Source organism: Notothenia coriiceps, unplaced genomic scaffold (assembly GCF_000735185.1).
Source record: "Notothenia coriiceps isolate Sejong01 unplaced genomic scaffold, NC01 NC01_scaffold00016526, whole genome shotgun sequence".
In the NCBI taxonomy this organism is placed as follows: domain Eukaryota; kingdom Metazoa; phylum Chordata; class Actinopteri; order Perciformes; family Nototheniidae; genus Notothenia; species Notothenia coriiceps.
In genome coordinates, this window is record NW_011349227.1 from 69,058 (window position 1) to 90,707 (window position 21,650).

The following is a 21,650-nucleotide window of genomic DNA, read 5'->3' on the forward strand; positions in this document are numbered from 1 at the left end:
TTTTTTGCATCCTTCAGCCAGCGCATGCAACTCTGCCTCTTTGTCCTGCTGCCACTTGTCATCTCTCTCTCAGCCTCAGGCCACTGGAGAGGTCACTGGACAGCAGCCCACTGCTGCACAGCGTCTGCATGTGGTGTATTATGATGTGTGTGTGTTTGTGTGTGTGTGTGTGTGTGTGTGTGTGTGTGTGTGTGTGTGTGTGTGTGTGTGTGTGTGTGTGTGTGTGTGTGTGTGTGTGTGTGTGTGTGTGTGTGTGAGAGAGCACATGCAAGGGGAAAGCACTTGCACAGTCGACGTGCTTCCCGACCTCTGTGCGTGTGACACAAGCAGAGAGAGAGGGAAAGGCTATGTTGTATATGCTGCTGGCACAGAGGAAGTGTGTGTTATCGTGAGAGAGGGAGGGAGGCAAAGCGAGCTGGTGAGAGAAGAGTGAGCAGAGAGCTTGTATGAGAGGGAGAGAGGGAGGTGGTGTATCCCACTCTAAAGACAGGACTGCTCAGAGGCAGAGGGAGAGACTGAAGCTGCTTGTTGAGAGGTAAAAACATGCTCTGTGTCTGATTTGAGTTTTGCTTATTCATATATATGTATTCAGCACGTCAGTTTAGACTTTCATGTACTCTGTGTGTTTTTCCTTTGCTACTGAGTTGCAGTCTAACATCCTTTTTTACAGAGTTTGCTCTGATAATGCGGCATGTGAGTGTGCATATTATTTAATTAAAGCTGTAGCCGGAGAGCTCTCGCTTTGCCCAGAAAGAGGATTTCATTTACTGTGATTAAGGCAAGTGCAGAAGATGAAGCAGAGACTCCTGCTGTGACCTACTAAAGAATACACATATTTTAATTTGTAATGCTAGTGACTGAATATTTACTTTTTAATGAGATGGTTCAGTTTATATGCAGGTTAGTTAAATACGGAAACTGTACCTAAAGCCTTTTGATATAGGCCTGTAGACGTAACATTTTGTAAAACTGCTGAAGCTGAAGCAAACTGATGTGTGTTTGCGTCTGTGTGCAGTTGCAAGTGCCTGGATACCAGCAGGCATTTATCTGTATGAAGAACTTGTTCTTACTTTTAACTGTATTAACACTAAACTATCTTCTCTGTGTAACTTGTATACTGTAAGAATGCAATTTCCCTATCTACAGTATCTATCCACTTCAACACTGTCTCTGGTTAATTGTGTACGGACAATCCTCTATGACCAAAGGGCACCTAACAGGGACAAATGTTTGTATCCCAGACACAGTCAGCTGTCCTAACATCATCTGATGTGATGGATCCTAATGTTGTGTAGTGAAATACAGACGGCTGCAGTGTCTGCTCACACACACCAGCTGTTCTGCTAATGTGTCATGCTGATTTATAAATTGATATAGCAATTTTGCTGCTTTATGGAATATATGCTTGTGTAATCTGCAAGCTGAAACAGATCCTGAAAATCTCTTATAGGGATTTCTTGATACTTATCGGACATCATTTATGTTAATAGTGAGATATCTGCAGTATGCTTATATCGTTGATCGGTCTAGCTCTTGATGTTGGGAATTTCTCTGGCTTCTCGTCTATGAGGTATCTTGAGCAGCATGGAACAAATCTCTTCTGTTCGGTTCTTCTCTCACCACGGGAGACCGGGGGGACATGCTGTCCTGCAGTAGCTCCACGTGTCGTGGCACATCAACAGGGAGTTAGAAACAGCTTTAAGTCGATAGAGATGGATAACTCAGTAGGATGGTGGTTGAAGTGGATGTTGTGGATAGAAAATCCTGCCAGGTGGTCACAACATCTGTGTAACTTCATTAAGCTGGTCACATCGTGTTCGCTTTATAATTTTCACCCGCATGGTGCACTGTGGACAAATATTTATCGTGGATGATTTAATTTGACTGCATCACTCTTCTTATCAATAATTAGGGAAACACACACACACCCATACACACACACACACACACACGGATGCAAGCTCAATGTTTACATTTACTCATTGCTTCTCATTTCCTGAGAGGTTAAGCAAAGAGATACATACACAGCAAGCCTTGTTAATTATTTCAGGAACGATACAGCTCCTATGCCTCTAGTTTTGACGTGTTTTAAAAACAATGCAGTTTGATTGAGCATAATTCATAATGCATCTCTTTTTAAAGTTATGTGTCAAATGTCAGTATAAAAGTACAGCTATAGATTATGGGCAGGTAAAAAAATGCTAAATTACAGATAACAATATACAAATATACACATGTTTGAGATGTGTCTTAAAAGTAAACAATACAGTTTAGGGTGCTTTACTGGATGAAGACAGTATACTTTAATAAAAGTGTGTTATTCTTCAATTATTGCAAAGTGGCAAGATTTTGAAGATCCATTGGCAGATTTCTTCAAAATGTCACTGCTGCTGCTGCGCCTGCAAGTGAATTTGTGAGATCACTGATGGAGAAATAGACAAAATGAAAGTGTTCTGAGCGACATACAGTCTAAAATAAGTAGCTCTATCAAAATAGCTCAGTGAAATCTCTCTGCTGTGTGTCAGTGGTCAGCGTGTTCAGCTGTTGACATCTCTCTTCCCATCCAGGACTCACTCTTGATTTCTGTTTGTCTCTCCTCCTCCTCATTCATCCTTCCTCTCTTCCCGATGCCTTCTCCTCACTCTCGTATCTCTATCCACATCTCCACTCCCTGGCCCATTTCTGCTCTGAACCCTCAATCTGGCTTCTTCGTGTTTCCCTCATCTATTCTTTATGACATAGTGACCTGCCCTGGGTATGCGTGATGCTCATCGAGGTGTCATCTGATGTTGTTCATTCAGGGGGAGCACATACTTGTATCTCACGGTAGGGACGATTGTGGTCATCTGGAAGAAGAGAGAGGACAGTGTGGGTTAGCAGGAGAGGGGTTAACCAGAAGGGAGTGACAGAATGCAGAAATGAGAGATCAAAGAGAGAAAACAGAAGAAAGGCAGAGCGATAATGAGAGAAAAAGGAGAGGGGATGCCATACTTTCATGTGAAGCCTCCTAAATCACAGCCACTCCTAAATGTGTCCTCTGGTACCCTGGGTGAAACAGTAAGAGTCAGTGGGAAAAAAACTAAAACCCTCACTTTTATTTAGCTTTTAATAAGCCATGGGTATTTTTTCTTTTCCACTTTCAAACGGGAAGTCTTACTCACTTCTCCCTCTCCTGAGTGTGTGTCAGCTCTGAGTCGACTGTCAGAGTGAAACTTGCTCCTCCTTGACGACAGACCAACACCCCAGTCTCAAACACTCACATGTATTCCCCGTAAACTGACTCAGCTGCTTCGACAGATTTGTTGGATTTCCTCTCCATGGAACAGGATTGGGGATTCAAGATGGGGCAGTGACAACTTATAAAGAAGTCACTCTGTTCTGAAGCAGCCAGGAAACTTCTCACCATGACCCGCTGTTACATTCTTAAGATTAAAGCTGTTCAGTCGAGCAATCTAAATTGTAGTTGATGAAATAAAGGTTGTAAATCCATGTAATGAAAAACATTCCAAAGCCTGAGATAATGCCCTAACAATAGTTAGACGTTTGTGGAAATGCACGTGTTTGCTTTTGTTCCCGGAGTTGGTTGAGGGAATCGATAACACTCTCATCTCTCTCGGTTCAATATGAAGCTTGAGCTGGTTAGTAGTTAGCTTAGCTTAGCCTAACAGGAGTACTGGAAAAGGGCAAAACTACTTGCCTGGCTCTGACCAAATGTATCTACCAGAATCTCTAAAAGCTAAAATGTTTAACAAATGACTTTAGAGGTGCTTTACTTTAACTCCTGTGTCTAAAATGTATAAAACATACATGGAGTGTATTAGAATAGACTTATAGCACTTTATAATTATGGTTAAAGAGATTCAAACATTATCTGTATATACCTCTGTACAGTAAATAGATAATACATTATTAAAAAAGAAATGCTAATCTAAGACTCTGGCTGCCGGCAGTGGCTTTATATCCATCCCACCTCTGGCAGGTTTGTTATTTTTTCTTAAACACAAAAAGAAAAAAAGTGTTACTTGATGAATAAGGCAATCTGAAACCACTAAACAGTCAGTGAGGGAGTCTCTGAGGACGGGATGGAGTGCTGTCATTGGCACCTCAGTAAATGCTGCTGATGAGCAGGACAAACTGAACCAGATGGCTTGGCTCACAGTGGTTCCAGCGTACAGTCCACATGCATTAATGAAGACCCTGAGGCTGGCAGAGCCACCGCAGACACATGTAAACACTGTATGTGTTTGTGTGTGTGTGTTTATCTGTGCGTGTGTGAACCTAGGTCAATCTCCACTGACATCCTGTTGCAAATTGCTTCCTGTTGACTCCGGTGTCTTCCTCCTCTCTCTTTATGCTGAATGTCAGTTCATTCCTGGTCTTTTTCTGTGTGCATGTTTGTATGTGTGTGTATTACTATTTACACATGGGCACATTGTGTCTGTTTCCTTCTGTTCCTTCCTGCAGCCGACCACTTTATCCACTTAACTACCATTATTAAGCCTATTAAGAGAAGAGTTCTCCCCTATGGCTGAATCTCCGTGTTCTTTCATTTCCTACTGTAGGTTTTATAACGTGTTTGTGAACTATCGCTGTGCATTACTGGAACGTACAGATTATTATTATGCTGTGGTGGATTGTGTAAATAACTGATCAACTATAAAAACTCATTGATTTAAACAAATATGAATTAACTACATCGTCTGTCAGTGGGAAAGAGACCTGCACAAAGATAATCACGTACTGGCATCATCTTGTCAGTTCAGCAGTCGCACATTTTGTTGAATGTTCCCTACCACGCAGTAACCAATTACAGCATGCCCTTTTCCCCTTCACTCCTCATTTGACTCATTCCTCTCTGGATCACATGTCTGTTTATGTTTCCCTCTTCCCCATCACGCTCTCCTAATGTCTCTGTCAGTATTTCTCTGTGCCCCCTCTGTAATGTTGTTTGCCATCTCCTGTCTGTGTGAGTGCCATTAAGTAAGAAAGCTGTCATTTGGGTTTATGTCATGTCATTGAAAACCCATCTTCTATGTTCCAAGGTGCCATTGTTCCCATCTTGGAAATATAGAACATTACAATAAATTGAAATGAACTAAAGATACATGATTAGTTATATTACTCTAGAGAAAGCAGCGCATTAGTTGCTATTTTTTTTTTATTTAATCGTTTATTTGGCTGGGACAATGTCAGTAATGAACACTTAAAACATTAAAATGTATCGAGCGTGACAGTGCCAGATTTAGCTTTTAGCTAATTTCCATCCGCACTCCCTCTGTTCTGCAAGATTTAGGATATTAGTAGCAAATCAAATGGGTTTCCAGTGTTAAAGTTGAACCTTCAAGACAGACATTAGTCTCCGACTTTATTTAGGATGTTAAGGAAAAATACACAGACATTGTGATCTTTAAATCTATTTACAATAAAATGTCCTCAATATATTTGATAGGAAAACATTTTTGAAACTACATACGCAGGCCTATCTTTGACATTTAACTTGGTACTTGTGAATACAAATATACCAAGTACTTGAATGTGCTCTATTCTGAGATACAGCCATTTTCTCATTTCATGGTTCGCTCAGTTTCTATTATGTGTCATGTTTGTGTTTCCGACACTATATGACTACAAGACATGCAGATATTCTGATGTATTGTAAAAAGACAAAAACAAATTAACCTTATCCCTCAGGAACTGAAATCTAATTTCCCTTTCAATAAAATGTATCTGGAGCTCAGTTGACAATCACTCCCAGTGATCATTATGTGCCTTTATTTTTGTCAAAGTGAGAGCAGGAAGGGTTTACAGAAAAGTCCTTAAACTAACATCTACCTGGAAGTTACAACATTGATCTAAAAGAAACGTACATTTAAAATGTAGTATTGAAATATAATCCAATATTGATCCTTCCTCAACTGTACTGCCTACAAATATTGAGTGTATATTTGTAGGCAGTATATATATATATATATATATATATATATATATATATACTGTTGTTTTCCAGAGTTGTAGATCATTATGATTGCAGGCATTTGACTTTGTAACCTGTTGCCCGACATCTGTCATCACTGGCCACAGAGGGGCGGCTCAGCTGTCAATCAATCTCACGGAGCAGTTCAGAGGTCAAAAGTTGACAGGGTCTCACCTCTTAAGGTTTACATTCAGAGCCTGTAGTTGTGTGGTACGTTTGTTCTGCCTCTCAGCTCATTTACTTTATTTTCCGTATGTTCCATTCATTGTTGTTTTTAATCATTTGATGTGATTGGATGGAAAATGACTTTATCAAATGAGTCGGAAAAGTAGCACATGCACTGACACACCAGTTTCTACTAGCATGTTACTTCAGGGTCAACTGCTGTCCTCATGATAAACAATCCTGAAGAAGTGGCTGTAGCCTTTTGAAATGACCTCAGCTCCCCCCTCTTCCTCTTTCTCTCTGTGTATATGCGTGTTTGTGGTTTTGGCAAATTAACTGTTGGCTCACCAGCGGACTACAAGGACTGCACGCCACATGTAAAGCTTAATCCCTCTCACTCCATTCCTTCTTTACGATGCAAAAAGAACACAAAATCATTCTCAATAATTTGTATTATATTCAGCACAATAAACATAGTCAGTTTGCACATGACTTATACAAAGAACTGCAATATCCTTAAGTTCTTTACATTTCTGCTGGCACTTGTTTTGACTTTATAAGTATAAGTGTCAAAGTGTGTATATGTGTGTGTGTGTGTGTGCGTGCGTGCGTGTGCGTGTGCGTGTGTGTGTGTGTGTGTGCGTGCGTGCGTGCGTGCGTGCGTGCATGCGTGCGTGTGCGTGTGCGGGTCTGACATCACGCGTCACTAACCCATCATGTGGAACAGCAGGATCTGTGCTGACAGCCACTTCTTCAAACGAGCTGCAGCAGATGACAGAAGGAAAGTGAGAATGAATCTTACCATCCTCCTCTGTCAGCTCTTCCTCTTCCTCCTTCTCCTCCTCCCTTCCATCCCTTCATCAGCGCTGCTGTAGCAGGACCAAGAGTGTTAAACCAAACACATGACTTGGCATGTGTTTGGTTCATTCCCAGTGTGTGCGTGTGTGTTCACATGTGGTACTGCTGCAAAAACTAACCTTGTGCTCATTTCCTTTCAGGTGACTCCCACCTGCATCTCAACACCAGACTTGGTAAGCGTTTACATGTACGTTTATATGATGTCATCACACAATGAACGGCAGTAGAGTTACTCTTTTCTTGTTTTTACAGTACGGCTCCACTAAATCTACATCACTAAAGAAGAGAGGCTCACTACCGAGGTACAGGATAGTCTGAGTCACACATGAAAATAGATACACAGAAATAAAATGCTCATTAAATAAGACCGCTCTCATGGCTGTATTTTCTGCACTGAAACAATAAACTCTCACAATTTCCAGGAGTAAGAGTTTGGAACAAGTTATGGAGCATGTGATGGAACACCACTATGACTTTGACCTCACATACATCACGGAGAGGATCATCTCTGTCTTCTTCCTGCCGGAGCTGGAGGAGCAGCGGTACCGCAGAAACCTACAGGAAGTTGCCTCCATGCTGAAATCCAAGCACCAAGACAAGTTCTTGGTTAGTCATAACACTGCACACATGAGGAATCAAAACTTCACATCATTGTAAAGGAAAATATAATTATCTCTGAGGCTGTTAATTAGGTTGTATTCAAATAAATAAACACGTTTTATTTAGTGCATTGTTGTGTCACTTTCCAGGATGGTTATTTTAGGTCTGACAGGGTGGTATAATCACCATCCTTCCTTTCCCTCCTTTCTTCAAATGTATTATTTTTTTCATTTTCTTTTGATATGTAAAAATAGATTTCTGATATCTTTTTATGTGCCTTTTCCAGCTACTGAATTTATCAGAGAAGAGACATGACATCACCAGACTTAACCCAAAGGTAAAAGTATACAGATCACCATCGTAATATCTTTCTATGTTTTGAGTTAACGGACAGGGTCTGACTCTTTTGAACCAAACATAATTAAAAACATCTTTCCTCCTTTGCGCTTCAGGTGCAGGACTACGGCTGGCCTGATGTTCATGCCCCACCCCTGGACAGGATTTGTGCTGTTTGTAAAGCCATGGAGACCTGGCTGACCTCTGACCCCAACAACGTGGTGGTCCTTCACTGCAAGGTCAGCACCACCTGAATCCACATCTGCTCGCTTGGCTGTGAAAAATGTAAAACTGTGACGAAAGATATTTCATCGTCACTTTGATCTGTGTTCTGACAGGGAAACAAAGGGAAGACTGGGGTCATCGTGGCAGCCTACATGCACTACAGCAAGATATCAGCGGGGTAAGCTGCATCATTATACATCTAACAAGGCACTTGTTATACCAGCTTGTGTACAATTTAATTATATGTTTTCAATTTACACCTGCCATTAAACAATCAAGGAAAAATGTGATACCTGCCTCTAAAATTGCCAACATACCTTGCCTTATTAATATATTGTGTGCTGTGATCAAGTCAAACATACAACTACATGTCTTTATTCATAGTTACATTTTGTTGTCATCGAGGCCAACACTCTTTTGATCATCTACAGTCATAGTTTAGTTAATTTAATCACTGCAGGGAAGCAACTCATTATTTTTGATAGTCTGTATAATGTCTGGAGCCTAAATCGACGTACTTAAATAGCTAGTTTTGTCCAAAAAACTGTCCAAAACTGTAAACAATTACTTATTATTAACAATAGATTTTTGTATTGATCAATTGCTTCATCATTGTAGCTGAGATATATCTCCTTTGTGTTTTCACATCTTAATTGTTGTTGGTAAAATCTGATCAGAAGAAGAATAAATGTCCAGGACTATTTTAAATAGATTAAACTGATTGCAAAATTACCAACATCAGCCTAGATTTACTCTAATCTTCACCTCACTACAACTATAATCTGTACTAAAGTATTAATATCCCTCCACAGAGCGGACCAGGCTCTCACCACTCTAGCAATGAGGAAGTTTTGTGAGGACAAAGTCTCCTCTTCCCTCCAGCCCTCTCAGAACAGGTGAGTTTCCTCCTCTGCCACATATCACTTGTTGCAGCTGTCATTTGCCTCAGTGACTGCATTTCCTCACCTCTCTCCTTCAGGTACATCTTCTACTTTGGCGGTTTGCTGTCAGGTACCATCAAAATGAACAGCAGTCCTCTGTTCCTCCAACAGATCCTCATTCCATCACTACCAAACTTTCAGACGGGAGGAGGTCAGTTTTATAGAAAGTGATGTTGTATTAAATCATAGCTTTGAAAAGTCAACAGAAAGTGTTTTACATTGTTCGAGCGTAACACATATGAAACGTTTTCTGCAAACTTAACAGTTTTTCTCCTCATCTTCTTTCTGTATCTGCAGGTTTCTATCCATTCCTGAAAATCTACCAATCTCTACAACTCGTCTACACTTCAGGCGTCTAGTAAGTACATGTCCACTTTGTTTTCAGCTCACCTCCCCTGAGGCAGAGTCTTTTCCTTCTCCTGTCCAACTGACACATGTTGTCTATACAGGCGGCTGTCTGTGTTTAGGTGTAGGCTGCTCTGTGCTTACGTTGAGGTTAATGTGTTTACCACTGTTTAACCCAGCAGACACATGTTTTGACTGGTTAAATGTGTGTTTTGAGCTGCTGTGGCCGTTGTTTTACTCTGTGTATGTGTGTGTGTATTAAGTGATCCCCAGAGCTCCAGGGCAAGGAAGCTGTGTGTGACTATGGAGCCAGCACTTTTATTAAAGGGGGATATTATGGTGAGAATGAGACTTTCATTTGAATCCTACCAACACATCGGACTTCACTTCAATCCTTCAATTGTTTATACAAAAAAGAAACTAAATCTTTCCTGACTGTGATGTAACTTTTCCTTTCAAAAGTTCCTGATTAGATTCCCAATAGATTGTTGTTATTATAATACATTTAAATCCTCTGCAGACCGTAAAAATGCATGCTCAATTGTTTTCTTAAGTTGTCGTGCATGTCTTTGCGAGGGTAAAAACCTTTCAGAGCCCTTAGCACTCTAGGGAGACATCCAAGCACTTTATTTGTCTCGGACGGTAATCAATTGACACGGCAGCAACACGCACCAAAGACATATGATCCGACTTAAAAGAACACTTTCATGAAGCAAATAGAAAATGTATTTATTGATTGTATCTACATATATCCAAGTCCATGTCAAATAGCCGAATCGGTGTCTTACCTCCATCTTTCTGCAGGTGAAGTGCTACCACAGGCGGAGTCGAGCAGCAGAGAGGGAGGTGGTGTTCAGGGTCCAGTTCCACACCTGCACTGTCCACGGAGCCCAGCTGTGGTTTGGCAAGACTGAACTGGATATGGCCTGCATAGGTAAAAAAGCATATTTTGTTTTATTTATGTTACAGTCGAAAAACTAAAGTCTTCCACTGTTTTCCTTTAAAATGTTCCTTTTGTGTCCCGTAAAATTACCAGTGAGAAGGTCTGCTCTTATTATGCTCCTAAACCGTGGAACTCACTACCTCGCTCAGTATTTCTTACAGGATATTTAAGATTTATGCTTTAATCTGACTTGTAAAATGGTGTAATAATACAGCCTTTGTTTTAAAGCAATGATGTTTTTTTGTTTTTTATTTATCCTTGGCGTTTTCATTTAAGTGAAGCAATTTCTGCCGCGTGTTTCTATGAAATCGCCTTGTATTAAAATGTGCTTACTAAATAAACTTACGTGCCTTGAGAAGTGCTTAGACTACTGCTTTACTACACTAAAATGGACATATCGTATATATTGAATATATATTGAATAGATTGCAAAAATAGTGCTGATCAAATGGAAAACTCCCGTATATTTCTATTGCTTCCTTGAAATGGTTCACACGGCTGTATAATTCAAGAGCCACTTATTATAGAGCGGCAGCCCATTGTGGGGATGTGTGTATTCTGAGACAAATATCAAATGACAGTGTCAGTTGAGATGAAGGGGAAATGCTTGTACATGGCTCAGTAAGCAGCAGTCTCATGGCAGTTGCCCTTAGTGCTACATGCTGACGTATGCATGCAATGTACAGATAACATTACACACACTCATGCATGAAGCTAAAAAGAAACTCTTTGAATGTCTCTGTTTCCATTATGATGAGTGAAAGCAAGTCTCTTTATTTGTTTCCACTTCACAGAATGCCCTTTCTTGTTTCTATCAGCATCTGGATATGTTAGGCATTGCCTTTATGTTCTTCTTTCTGTAGATGACAGGTTCCCTCCAGATGCTACAGTCGAGTTTATCTTCTCCAACGGGCCTGAAAAAATGAAAGGTAATTCTTTTCAACTGTCTGTGTGCCACTGCCTCTGTTTCTATTTTTGTATATTATCATAAACTTTTAATCAAAATGTCCGGTTTCCAAGGTCGAGAATACTGCAAGAATGACGCCTCCATCAAAGTGGACATCAACACGTCGGACCCTGTGGTGAGATGGGATTCTTATGAGAACTTCAACCTGCACCACCAAGACAGCATTGAAAGTAAGAAACATGCGCACACACAAGTTTAAGTGTATCCACGTTACAAGAATAAAACATTAATCTCTTCTTGTTTTTTGCAGATATTCCTCATACGAGGGGTCCTCTGGACGGCAGTCTGTACGCCCAGGTGAGGAAACGTCGTGGGCCGGGCTTGACGGCCTCAACAGCGTCACCCAACGGATGCCTCACCAGCAGCCCAACAGTTAAGCCTCCAACTCCCAGCCACACCCAGCCTCTCACCCACACCTCTGACTCCAGCTGCTCGTCAGTTCCCTCTGATCACCTGGAAGACGCATCTCCACCCATAATCCGCTCATCAAGAGAAAACCCAGACTGTCCCTTGAGGAGAGGAGATGGGGACGGTGGCACAAAAGAGAAAAGAAAAGGGAAAGAGAAGGATAGAGAGACTGCGATTTTAGATGATGGAGACCCATCAAATCTTGGAGGTTTGAGGCGAGAGATCTCGAGTTGTGGACGTTCGACTACAAAGTGTGTCGATGGCAGATGGGAGAGGGAACGGGAGCCATGCCATTCTGAAGGTCATTGTCACGGCCATTGCAACAGCGTTAAAAAGAACCCGAAAAGCCAAACTCTGCCGGCCTTACCAACCAAATCTGTGTCCCCACCTCCTCATTCAACTCATATGGAACTATGCCATCGACATAGTGGGCATCCTTTACCAGAGTTACCATGGGAACGTCCAACCCCAGCCCCTCCCCTGCCCTGTCTGCACAGGCCTTGCTACCCTTATACGAGCCCTGAACACACCCACCCACACAGCCACACCCTCCCAGCCTTAAACAGACTTTGCACTGGGGAGGAGTGTCACCTGCTCCATTATTCCGGCCACAACCCCTCCTCTCATCACTCCCATCCATCACTTCCCTCCAGCCCTTACAGGGAAATGTTCTTTGGCTCTCCAACGTCGTCCTCTGGTTGCGCTTGTCGGGACTGCTGCAACAGACGAGAGCACCAATCAGTTAGAGCGTTCCACCCTTTGCACCCCGGCCAATCAGAAAACCCACACTGGTCCCAAGGAGTGCAACGCACAAGGGAGGCGCCTCCACTATGGGAAAGTGAAAATCCATGGGAGGTGGCGAGAGAGGCAGAGTTCTGGCAGTGCAAGCCAGCCATGCCCGCATTTCGCGTCTGCCACTCCACCTTGGATCAGAATCCAAACCCGGATCATAGATATGTCATTGGACCTCATCAAGGCTACCCCAGCCCCCAGTCTCTGATGGATGTGCGGGATGGAGCCAGCAGTGGGTATCACACTCCTCCACAGCCCCGCCACTCATGTCCATGCTCTCCTTATCAGTCGTCTCCAGCCGAGAGCCATGAGAGCCGGGGTTACGTCTCAGGGTATCACTCTGGATCAGCCTCAACTCTGCCTACCAGTAGCCCCTCTCCTGGGAGGGGCAGGCTGCCCGAGACCCCCTTTAGAGACCAGCAGCACGCTGAGAAACCCAAAGGTGACTTGATAGGGGTAACGGGTTAAAAAATTAAAATAATGGGTACCAGCTCAAGGTAAAAGATTCCTAAATGTAGGCGCAGATGACAAAAATTATATATTTAGCTTAAAACATGTAAAAAAAAGAGCACTTTAAAGTGAGTGACTATATAGCAGCCTGTGTGTTTGATTAGTCATGTTGCAGGATTTATATTAAAGGGTCAATTCTGGTACTGAGTTTGCGGGTGCTGGTGGGTGCTGGTTTGCAAATAAGACCCAATCAGGACTCTGGTTTGATATATACAATGGGGATTTTCACTTTAAATGTTTAAAATATTATTTATTTTTGTATTTCTTGTTATACCATCATCTGATCTTTTTGTATCTTGCTTCTTGAAGTGGAACAGGCAAAGGCTAACGTGGAAGATGAAATATCCCAGGGTTCAGAGGATAAATCAGACTCTAATGGACAATCGAGCACTCCTGGACTGGACTCTGATAATGACTACACAATCATTGGTAGCAGCAGCCCCACACACACAGAGGACAGGTGGGAGAAACTTTTCTTTTGAAAATAAAATGACATTAATCCTGATTTCTAGATAATTAATTTGTTTCACTATACTATGTCTTTCTCTTAGTGTAACTGCCGATAGCCCTCCTCAAAGCCAGAAAGCCTCGACACATCTGGAGTCCAGCACAACCACCACACCAGTAACAAGTGAAACCCAAACCCAAAGTTCTAACATATCCATAAACTCCACACAAGCCTCAAGTGAGCAGAGTTTGAGCTCTGATGGTAAACTGGTCATCGCCCAGATCACAGGAAGTGCAGACGGATCTAACTTAACATCAAAGACTTCAAATTACGCTACCGTCCACATCACTCCAGTGCAAGTCCAACTAAATGGCTCTGCCCTTCCTAGTGATACCCCCTCTGAGGGCAGCAGAGGGGTATCCATGAACCTTTCTACCAGCCTCAGCTCCAGCCCTTCCAACACTTCCCCTAACTCTCCTATTGGTTCCCCAGACCTTTATTGTTCCCCACAGCGCTCTTCACCATCTACAGACGCAGTAGGACAGAGGCTGACTCCAGAGAGAGACGGCTCAACAGACACCAAACCCCCATCACCCGTGCCCGACGGATACCAAACACCCACCTTTCCCATAGCGCCATATTACTACCCATTACTAAACGTCCCTCATGTACCATACACTGGGTACACTGCAGTCACCATCCCCGCCATCCAGCCCCCGCTACCCGAGAAGAAGCGGCTTTCTGCCCCACAAGGACCCCTTAACGGACACAACTCTCTACTCCGGATGACCTCAGCACCTTCCCCCGCGCACCACGTTACCTTCTCCCCCTCTGTGGGAGAGCAGAGACGGGGGTCTTCACAACACAGCTTCAGGGAGGAGGCCGAAATAAAGGTCAATGCTAAGTTTGTTCAGGACAGCTCCAAGTACTGGTACAAGCCAGGCATCTCCAGAGACCAAGGTGAGGATGATGCTATGTTCGAAATCATCATTACCAAACAATGTTATCCTATTTGACTATCAATGATGTAGTCATTCAATTAAATACCTCATACTAGAAGCAGCACGGGACATGAAACCCAAATGTTGCGTCTGTTATTTAACACTTTAACACCCAAACTGTAATGTGTCTTCTCTACTGTAGCCATAGCTGTGTTGAAGGACAAGGGACCAGGAACCTTCCTCATCAGAGACAGTAACTCCTTCCAGGGGGCGTACGGACTGGCCCTCAAAGTGGCCACCCCTCCTCCTAACGCTAACATCACTGGCTGCAAAGGTATGATCCTATAGGTCTTGCTCACTGTCACACTGCAAAGTCTCACATTTGACACTTGAATACAAAAGACTGATTCATGTTATGAGCATCAATTGTGCTTTTCTTACTATGGCAAGTCAAGATAACTGCTGTCCAAAAGAGAAAGTTAAATTAATACTATACTATGCTGTTAAAGTCAATAGAATGTATTTCGAAATGTAACCTTCACAATCAGAAATCATCACATATTAATCAAATACAAAAATAAGATAACATTTATTCTAAAGAAATATTCTATAAAACAGCATTATATTTCAGTCTAGCCCCAGATCTGAATAAAACAGACACCTAACACCATCTCGCTGTATATAAGTTAATGCCAGTATGGTATACTTGAATATATGATTAATAACCATTGTTATCAAGCGCTAATTGTTATTCCTGTATTTTTTTTTCCCCACTGATGTGATGCTGTGACATTATGGCTTTGCTATGTCTACAAGCATCAGCATCTTGATATCGTATGTTCTGCAGCATGACAGTCTGCCCACTTTTCCTCCTCTCCTCTCTCCCAGGGAACCCTCTGGAACAGCTGGTGAGACACTTCCTCATCGAGACAGGGCCACGGGGAGTCAAGATCAAGGGCTGTCAGAATGAGTCCTACTTCGGTCAGTTATGTGGGAGACACCTGCCGCAATGCGTTTCACATATTTAGTTTTGTGCGAGATACTGATACGGATCGTTTTTAAGCTGTAAACCTAAAGGCGTTTGTTGTTATTTACTTTCTTGTTGTCTTCCTTTTAATGCCTTCTTATCTGTAATAATTATAATCTGTGTCACCTATTTTCTCTCTCTGTTTTTGATTCAGGAAGTTTATCTGCCCTGGTGTACCAGCACTCAATAACTCCCATCTCTCTGCCCTGTGCCCTACGCATCCCAGAAAAAGGTAAACTCAGAATAATAACATTTAGATGTCATGATCTTCATCCAGAAAACTAAATATCAATTGTTTTCATATAAGAAATATGTAATATCAGAATACAATTGAAGGTTTGAAAGATTAAAACAGCTATATACTGGACTCTCAATAATCTATAAGGCATTGTTTTGTAAATACAGGCTTTGATGTTTCAGATCTAGTGGGGGAGCTTCAGGAGATGCAGAGCGCAACAAACACCAGCACAGCGGCTGACCTCCTCAAGCAAGGAGCAGGTAGTACATGTTGTTGGTAGTTCATGCAGCAACATAGTTGCAGTTATCACGTTTGACCAGCAGAGACTGCTCAACCCTCATACTATATTTTCCCTTCTTTCTCATAAACAAGCTTGCAACGTGCTGTACCTGAACTCTGTGGAAACCGAGTCGTTGACAGGCCCCGAGGCCATCTCAAAGGCTACCAAGTGTACTTTGGCCCTGAATCCACGTCCAGTGGCAACAGTGGTCCACTTCAAAGTGTCTGCTCAGGGCATCACTCTGACCGACAGCAAAAGAAGGTATATCTTATAACAATTTACTTATTTGCAGCATCGATTAAATTTTCAAATCAATGGATGTAACAGGTACATTTGATTTGTATACCTCAGATTGGATACTTAAAGCTGATTGCAAATACAAATTAATACTGTTTGTATGTACAAAGATTATTTTTCAGGAGACATTACCCGATCAACAGTGTGACTTTCAGCAGTATCAACCCCCAAGACCAGAGGTGAGTCGCTGAGATTTTGGAGAAACAGGCCTTGACAGTATGATTTAATGAATGTGCTCGTATATTTTGGCTGATTATCTAAAAAAGGCAGTTTTTTTTCTGCTGCTGGACAAATACTCACTGTATTGACTTATATTTTATAAATATAAGTGTTCTGTTATTTGTCTGATGTTTCACTTTGAGAGGACTTGAATTAATGAATGTACTGTAATGTTGAATGAAGTGCACTGCCTATAGTCTTTTTAAACAGTCTCAATGTCTGATATTCATGTTTTCCTACGTTTTGTCTCTGTGTCTCTATTTGTGTGCCCGTGCTTCAGGTGGACTAATTCTGATAGCACGTCAAGCAAGTAAGTGCTTGCTTCACTGTGCTTCTCTTGGCAAAACATATTACTCACCGGTGCAATGTGCTTTTTGCATGGCAGCTAATCACAACCAGATGTGTTTTTTTGCCCTTTTCAAACAGTAACATGTAATGCCTTCATTTTTGGTGCAGGATGTTTGGCTTTGTGGCGAGGCGGACCGGCAGCGCCACAGAGAACGTGTGTCACCTGTTTGCAGAGATGGACCCAGAGCAGCCAGCAGTGGCCATTGTCAACTTTATCAACAAAGTCATGCTGGGACCTCAGCTACGCAGATGAGAGAGCAGGCGACATTTGAACATTTCGGACCATTGGGGATTTTGGGAATGAGATTTTGAATGAAGTGTGTTTGTGACAACATTTGTTGGCACAACTGTACTCTGACTGTTTTAAAAACAAAATCCAGTTCTGACAGATCAACACTCTGTAAGGTAAAGTATTGTTTTATATGTCAGGTTACAGAGCAAAATCTTCAATAGGATTAGTGAACAAAACCAAATATTGAGCTTGCTTTGTTTACTTTAGCCAAATGTTTTATTTTTATTTTGCTGTGAATAAATCCATTTTATTTCTTTCCATCTGTTTCAAATAGTTCACATAATGTACAAAAAATTCACAAGCTGCATAAGGGACAATCCATGTATTACACTGTTATTTGTGTTAAAGTGTCTTTACATTATACTTATAGCTCAAATAAACATGTTTTTTAAATGTATGAGTCATGTTTATAAGTATAAAGTGGCACTATTGCAATGTGTGTCCTTATGCAATGTATAAAAAAGAGTAAAGGAAGTAATTGAATATAATGTGTATTCATTATCTGAGGAGACATTTAAAGTCAATTTACACACATATTTGTCACAATCAACATTGGGTTCTTGATGCAACTATAATATTAAAATGTATTTTGTCCACAGATGTAGAAATGTATAATGCTTAACTTCCTTCCTACAATTTAAAACACAGACAGATGTCTGAACAACATGTGTATGGCTACATAAGAAAGTCAATGGGGGGTCAGCCTTAAATCAGTTTTTAAATGAAGGAATGTAATTTAAAGGTGGTGGACCGGATTATTGAAATATTATTTCTAGAGCTAGGAATAAAATATAGCCTTACTTTGTAGTTAGAGTAAAGGGACAGTCTCATTGAGATGATATAAAATATCTGCAGTGTTGTGGACGTCATTTTAAAAAGAACAGGTACCCGAAAACTCCCTCCATATCACATTAGTCACAGCCGTATTTAAATAACCTTAACCCAAGGCAAGACATAATAAGTATGTTATGTCTTACAAGGGAGTTTCACTTTAAGCCAAAGACTTAATTTTTGTGTAAAGACATTTTGAAATTCAGTTTTTTTATTAATACATTTTGTTGTTTGGTACTTGTGTGTTTTCTATAAACTGATGCGGTATTATGATGTCTCCAGCTCAGTTATTATTTTTTAATAATGGATTTTTATGTAAAAGAAGTAATATATTCTAAGCCTCTGAGAAGAATGGTGTATGTCATAGTTCACAGGACATTTTAAGTAATAAAAATCCTTCAAATACAGTGTGTATGCTTCATCATTTATAAGCTTCATGTGATGTCCATTATATTATAAGATGTTTTACTTGTTTGCATACCAAATAGGCCTACATGTCAAATCTGTGCATATTTAAAAAATGTATACTAAAATATACAACATCAATGTGAAGAATGTTAATGCCGTAAACGGGATTTATGCTTGTGTTTAAAATCGAGGAATAGTGTTATTAGCAATATTTTTTTCGACTGTTGCATTTTTTTTTTAAATAAATAAAAAATGGTTGTTCGAATAGGTGTTGTTACTAGGAAAGTGCGGTGAGTCTGGTTCAAGTTTTTTTCACCACGTATTCTCAGTGTCTACATTTACCTACCACCTTTAAACCGCACAAATCAAAAGCAGCATTAACAACATTTGACAGTAACTCGATGAAAAGGGTGAGGTCCCACCGAGATTTGAACTCGGATCGCTGGATTCAAAGTCCAGAGTGCTAACCATTACACCATGGGACCAGCCACGCCATTATCCCATATAGAATTTTCTTTATATTTGTGTATATTTTGTTCGCTGGAACACTAATATACGTTTCGCGAACAGTATACTGTCGATGCGGTTCAACCCCTAATCAGATTGCCAGATACACCGTAGTCTAGTATTGCTCATTAGCTAACGAAAGCTCACCAAGCGAACTGGTAAGCTAGCGAAACTCGCTGTGTGATGAGAGACAGGAGCAACGGAGTGTGAATTAGACGTAGCTTGTAGCTTTTAAATAACATGCACATCTATCTAACACTGCAGACAGTCGACCACGTTATTTTCTAACCGAGCCTAATGTTGTGTGTTATCAAATAATGTACAATAGATGTTAAAGGTCACGTCAAATACTTTCAATATCGTCTGCTAGCTAGCTACTCCTTATCCGATTTCGGCTCCTCAAAATAAAAGCCCTGTTTTCAAAATAAAATATTGTATTATTTAATTGCCAAAAGGTGTCTTATCAGAGAGAGCATCTTTGGTCAAACAATCTGTTGTCGTTATTTTTCGCTCAATTTCGTGTTTTTGCCAGATTATTCATTTTGGAGGTTTTACTGGATTTACATGGATACATATAAGTAACGCCTTTGTTAGTTAATAAAGTAAGGACATGATAGGTCATCTGATTAGGAAAGAAAATGAGAAAGTCAACAAACACTGCTTAAGTGTTTTAGTGGAACTATAGCCAGCCCAAGTTTGAAATATGGTGTGTGCTGCTGTGAATGGGAATGTTAGTTGCACAATATAGGATATACAGGCAAAACACAGCGAATATTATTAGGTTTAAACCAATCTTATACAGGCCCATCTGTTTTGCATGTTTTCAATCCAATTCAAGTCTCATCAGTTGTCAGATATGGTGAGTATAGGAAAACCACTTGTATAATGGTGTAATATCTATGATGTAATATAATTTCATGTTTAGGCTTATTGTTTTGTCTTGTTTTTGTCACAATGAGAGCTCCACTTTTTGCTTGGAACAAGCTCAACCGGTTGCATAGCAGCACATTTTGTTGGCAGGTACATTTCCTCTGTGCCATTTTGGAAACATTGAAACAATTAGACTTATAATGTGTGATAGTACAATATTAAAATGGGTGGCTATTTTGTTCCTCAACCTCCCAGAAGAGGGAACCAGAGGTACTTAAATAGACCTTGTGTAGTCAGATCTCCATATTACAGCCCCCAGCGAGCCTCTGGAGAAAAACACTAACCACAGTAAAAGGTTTAAGATGCTTCTGTCTGTGAATGAATGAACAAAGCCAATCTAACTGCATTTAATAGAAAAATTACCTCAGGTGCCATTAGTAAAATGTTATGAAGAAGGAATGACCTCTAACAACGGAAAATATTTGCTGCAATAACAAACTTGTTGACTCAAAAGACACATGTTTGTTTAAGTAAACACTCATGAGCACATGCAGTCCTTATTCTAATCTAAACCATGAGTCACACATTAAAATAACTTCTGTTCTGCTATCATTGTTAGAATAGTAAGTTTATCCACATTTCTTTCCAAATAACTATCGGTTTATGGATAATGCTTTGAAAAAAAAGTGTATTAAGAGACACTTTATTACTTTACTGTTTATTTGATTGATTATTAAGCTTCAAATCAAGGGCAAAAAGTGCATTTACTGTAGTGCTTTAGTTGGATACTTGCACTATTTCAATATACCCTACATTTCGAGTGGTCATAAACTTGATTACTTTGAACTTTTACAGATAATTCATTATTAAAATTACATAACTAACACCACTAGAGACATATTAAATACATGTTTCAAAACAGAGCAATGGAGGCAGTGAAGGCAGGATGTAAGTGAGTGATATTTGGTAATACATTTAAATTAAGCTCAGCGCAAGTTCTTGCAGGAAGACTGGGTATATATACATTCACTCCACAGCTGCATATAATCAGCTCATCACGGGCGTTATCTATAACCTATTACATTCACCTCATTCTCCAGCAGCCAATCACTGTGCTGCAGCCAAACTTTAAAATGGTTCTCCCCTCTCCTGCAGTCAGCTGTGATTTCAGGTTTTCATGCTGCCGCCCGCCTCCTCCCCATCCACCTCCTTTCATCATATCCAGTGCCAGGAGAGTTAATCCAAAGACCTCATCACACCTCCTCTTCATCCCATCTCCTCATCAAATCCAGATCTTCAGCATCATCACCAGTGTCTAGACCCCGGGGGGTTCCCTATATGCTCATGGCTGCATTTCCCCCTTTAGATATACGATTTCAGGATTGGGGTCTAATCGCCAAAGACTTAAGATTTATCATATGGCATTTGTCAATAAATGTTCTTTAAACAAAATGAAGTCTCTCCTGATTGAACTGTCTAATGATACTGAGGAGGGCGCTGTCCTGAACTTGCTGGCTCTGGAAATAATGTCCTGGTAATGTTTTCCAGAAGGTAAAAGACTTTGGGATGAGTGGTCTTGGAAGATTCTGTGGGCCTCCTTCAAGTGTCTCCTGTGGTAAATGTCCTTGAGGGTTGGTCCTGTATTGCCTGTGAGAAACTATGTTGTTTACATCACCTGCTCTACAGCTTTACAGTCCAGGGTGGTGCAGCTCGGACACCACACAGTGATGCACTCTCAATGTAGCACATGTAGAAGGTAGTGAGGATCTACGGAGACAAGCTGGATTTAAAAGTCAACATCACGCAACATTGCTGATCTAAAGGAACCTGAAACTGCTGACTGTCTCCACTTAGTGAATATTGATGAGAATGGGGTGGGG

At 40.9% G+C, this 21,650-nt stretch overlaps 1 protein-coding gene, 1 long non-coding RNA gene and 1 other non-coding gene across 6 annotated transcripts; 1 reads left to right on the forward strand and 2 right to left on the reverse strand.

Moving 5' to 3' along the window:
* The first annotated feature begins 488 nt into the window (after positions 1-488).
* On the forward strand, positions 489-18,390 carry LOC104949573 (tensin-like C1 domain-containing phosphatase). Of its 4 annotated transcripts, none has more exons than XM_010775951.1 (25): positions 489-535; positions 7,138-7,170; positions 7,250-7,299; positions 7,420-7,603; positions 7,884-7,934; positions 8,050-8,172; positions 8,272-8,336; positions 8,971-9,054; positions 9,138-9,250; positions 9,397-9,457; positions 9,708-9,783; positions 10,249-10,378; positions 11,251-11,316; positions 11,408-11,524; positions 11,605-12,996; positions 13,374-13,524; positions 13,616-14,472; positions 14,656-14,787; positions 15,342-15,434; positions 15,635-15,712; positions 15,886-15,978; positions 16,091-16,259; positions 16,406-16,474; positions 16,795-16,824; positions 16,971-18,390. In XM_010775951.1, the coding sequence occupies exons 4-25, from the start codon at positions 7,442-7,444 to the stop codon at positions 17,113-17,115; spliced, it is 4,257 nt and encodes a 1,418-aa protein (XP_010774253.1). In that variant the 5' UTR covers positions 489-535; positions 7,138-7,170; positions 7,250-7,299; positions 7,420-7,441; the 3' UTR covers positions 17,116-18,390. The 4 variants fall into 4 exon arrangements, with proteins under 4 accessions (XP_010774253.1, XP_010774256.1, XP_010774255.1 ...); XM_010775953.1 differs by having other exon boundaries at positions 490-535; positions 15,901-15,978; XM_010775954.1 differs by lacking the exon at positions 16,795-16,824.
* On the reverse strand, positions 2,323-7,565 carry LOC104949574 (uncharacterized). Its single transcript, XR_798817.1, has 3 exons — positions 7,487-7,565; positions 6,851-6,901; positions 2,323-2,846 (listed from the first exon to the last, which is right to left on the reverse strand). It is a non-coding gene; the product is annotated as an uncharacterized lncRNA (long non-coding RNA).
* Positions 18,391-18,806: 416 nt separating the features above from the next.
* On the reverse strand, positions 18,807-18,878 carry trnaq-uug (transfer RNA glutamine (anticodon UUG)). Its single transcript has one exon. It is a non-coding gene; the product is annotated as a tRNA-Gln (tRNA).
* Between the last annotated feature and the right edge of the window lie 2,772 nt (positions 18,879-21,650).

Bases quoted from the DNA above. Each gene is read 5' to 3' on its own strand.
- LOC104949573 (XM_010775951.1), top strand. From the start codon at position 7,442: ATGGAGCATGTGATGGAACACCACTATGACTTTGACCTCACATACATC. The intron at 9,055-9,137 runs GTGAGTTTCCTC...TCTCTCCTTCAG, and splicing joins CTCCAGCCCTCTCAGAACAG to GTACATCTTCTACTTTGGCG. The intron at 11,317-11,407 runs GTAATTCTTTTC...CCGGTTTCCAAG, and splicing joins CGGGCCTGAAAAAATGAAAG to GTCGAGAATACTGCAAGAAT.